This window comes from Diachasma alloeum, unplaced genomic scaffold (assembly GCF_001412515.2).
Source record: "Diachasma alloeum isolate Michigan unplaced genomic scaffold, Dall2.0 Dall_scaffold_00198, whole genome shotgun sequence".
NCBI lineage: Eukaryota > Metazoa > Arthropoda > Insecta > Hymenoptera > Braconidae > Diachasma > Diachasma alloeum.
Window position 1 is genome coordinate 188,925 of NW_021680363.1, and position 3,049 is coordinate 191,973.

The 3,049-nt window shown below is 38.9% G+C and overlaps 1 protein-coding gene across 1 annotated transcript in view; it reads right to left on the reverse strand.

Annotated features, from left to right (window-relative positions):
- Positions 1-2,340, reverse strand: part of LOC107035514 (uridine phosphorylase 1) — a 27,452-nt gene extending 25,112 nt beyond the window's left edge. The window contains exon 1 of the mRNA XM_015252965.1: positions 2,056-2,340. Coding sequence (XP_015108451.1) covers positions 2,056-2,090 — 35 coding nt within the window. The 5' untranslated portion in view covers positions 2,091-2,340. The remainder of the gene's footprint in view (positions 1-2,055) is intronic.
- Between the last annotated feature and the right edge of the window lie 709 nt (positions 2,341-3,049).

A 3,049-nucleotide genomic window follows, 5' to 3' on the forward strand; every position in this document is an offset into this window, starting at 1 on the left:
CGCAAGTTATGATTGTGACGTTTGACCCTCGCAAGTTATGATTGTCACGTTTGACCCTTGCGAGGTATAACCTCAGTGGGTATGATTTTTTCGAATTTTGACCCTTGTAACTCTGACAGGCGGTATTCTCGGTAAAAATCTCCCGGTTCCCCAAGGTGCTAATAGATGGCGCCACATAGGTTTTTGACAGGTCAAAAAGCCGGCAACTCGCCCGGGTAATTTACCTACTTTATGACCGGTCAAAAACCATGTAATTTACCTAAGGTAATTTACTTGCCCAACCCTGGTTGAACCATATTTTTTGTCAGTGATGTTACGTTCAATGAGTGGTAAATTTTGCCTTCTTTCGTTTACAAGCAAATGAAATGACTTTTCATCACGCTGTGACGAAAAGTAAACTTTTCGGCACGCTCCGCGTGCCTAAAAGTCCAATTTCCGCCACATTGTGATGAAAAATATTGTTCGTAACTCGTGAAAAAATGTTTTTTAGCTCGTGGGATTATATCACTCGCCTTCGGCTCGTGATATAAACCTCCCACTCGCCAAAAAACACTTTTTTGCACTCGTTACGAAATATACTATTTCGTTGACGAGTATACGAAAATGTACTTTTCGGCACGAGGTAAACGTATCAACAGTGACAAAAAATTCAATAAACGCTGGCACTGATACAGGACCACCATGCGCATACGAACTAATTTTTACTTCATCCCCCTTTCTATCTTCCACTCTGTTACTCATTTCCATCATATTTCCATTGCATCACGATTTTTCTCTGTCGGAATTGAAAAACTTTTCGTTTGTTTGTGGGATAATGTGGAAGTGATGAGATATGATTAAGGGACGAGTGAATACAGAAGCTGGGTGTGTCCTCTGTATGTTTCGGGGTTTAAGGAAGCAAAGGGGATTTTTCGGGCTCAATTCTCCTGCTGAAAAAATGATGTAAAAAATTCACATAGTTTTCGTCTGGTATTTCTTTCTCTGGAACTAATTTTTCGATTCTCAAGTCGAAAAGCTAGATGGCACGCAGGTATATAAATCAAATCATTTGTCAAAACGTAGGTAAAATTTGACTTTTCCTGGCGTAAGTTCAGTATTTTTGTTAATTTTAATGACTATAGGGGAGGCTGGGGTAAAACGGACATTTTTAACTTTTTTTAAAATGTTAATGAGGGGTTGAAATGTTGATGAAATTTAATAATTTTTTTTTTCAATACAAAGAACAATTCTTTTCCTTTGTGACGAGCCTAAACTGAGCTCAATTGATAAATTTGTTTCTGAGTTATGAACAATAAAAAAAAAGTCTAAATTGTCCATTTTACCCCACCCTCCCCTATATTGGCTGTAGGAAGTTTACCAAAAGTTCCCAGTCGAAACGGTTGCAAAAATTATGGAGTTGATCATACCATTGGCCAAATAATTACTGCAACAGTTACATAACTGTTATTGAGACATTTAAATACATTAGTATTATATAGTCAGTTATCATGTAACGAAACCATTCACACTGTGAATATGATAAGCGCTGATAAAAATCACACAATTGTAAAGAGGGTGTAACTGCGGGCCATATTAATAGTTCCCATCGATCGAACACTCTTGGTTGCCAACAGGAAATAGAACGTTCATTCTTCCTTCAGATGAAAACCTTGTGTTCATTTTTCTCAGCTCATTTCAATGACGATATTGATGTAAACATTTATTGATTATTACTATTCTCAAAAAGAACCATCAAGAGAGAATAACAAACTGATTCATTTTCTGATATTTTAAATTCAATCAGCAATGTAATGACAACAGTGATTATTTTGGCACTATTGACATTAGAATTTAAACTTATTAGGGGGTGAATGGAAAATTCGTTTGAATAACTACCCCTTTGACGCTGATTAGCTTCCCCACAAAATTAAATTATTCAAGAGAAACTGAAAGAGATAGTTTGATCTTCCAATATTGGAATTAATGCTATTGGAATTAATGCTGCTATTGCTATACATATTGATTATTTTACGAAAAATGAATGAAAAAAATTACTATATGAACCGTTACACTTACTCGTCATTTTCGTCCTCCTCAAGTAGTAGACTCATATTGTGTCTTCCTTTCTGCTAAATCGAACAGCTGAGTCCTGTATGAAGTTGGTCAAGGCCACCTCCACCCTTCGAATTACTGATTTTTCAATTTTTTGTTATTCGTCACCCGCACAAAATTAAAGGAATGATAATCGTGTCAATAAACAAATCGTTTACTTGAATCTATTTTAAAATGTTGTTTCTGTACAACAAAAATGCCCACGAAACGGAGAGGTGAACCTACAATAAGCTGGAGAGACGAAAAACACCTAGCTGTGCACGTCAAACATCGGTGGGCTCGTTGCGCTTGCGCTGAATCAGTGTGCCTCTACCGCCTCGCCGCTGTTGCGCCAGTAAAGATACCTAACTACCCCTCGGTGGTGGTCGAAAGGGAGAAAAGTAGATCAATGAGTTGGCTTTGGCCCACCGCGCCGTTCGGACGTTTCCATGCGCCTCTTTATCGGTCTAGTGATTAACGGTTTCCGAGTAAAGTCAAGTAGTGAATCCCACGGTTGACTCCATCCACCACGAACACAACATTAATTGTTTAGATAATCCATTGACTTTAACGTATTCTACTCAACTAAAAGCCAGCTTGGAAATTCTGACCCCAAAAACGCACGCGGTCTGAGTGCCGGCGGCAACGTCTACCCCCCAAGCCCCAAAATGGCTTCCGAAGCCAAAAAGAACTCTCCCAACCAGTCAATTAGGAAATATTACTGCGATGTTGAGTCGATCCACCAAAACCAATTAAACCAAAACTCTCAAGACCCTCTACTCTCTGAATCAGCCAAATCTCTTTCCGATGAGGATCTCGTCGATCATTTTAGAGCAGAAGCAACAGCCATCGAGTGGCGCAATTACTGCGACTTGAACAAGATCGACTACAATGACCTAGAACTCAGATCTGAATTCATGAAGTCCATTTCCCATACCCCACAGACCCAAATTCCTCCCTCCAATAAATCCCCAATACT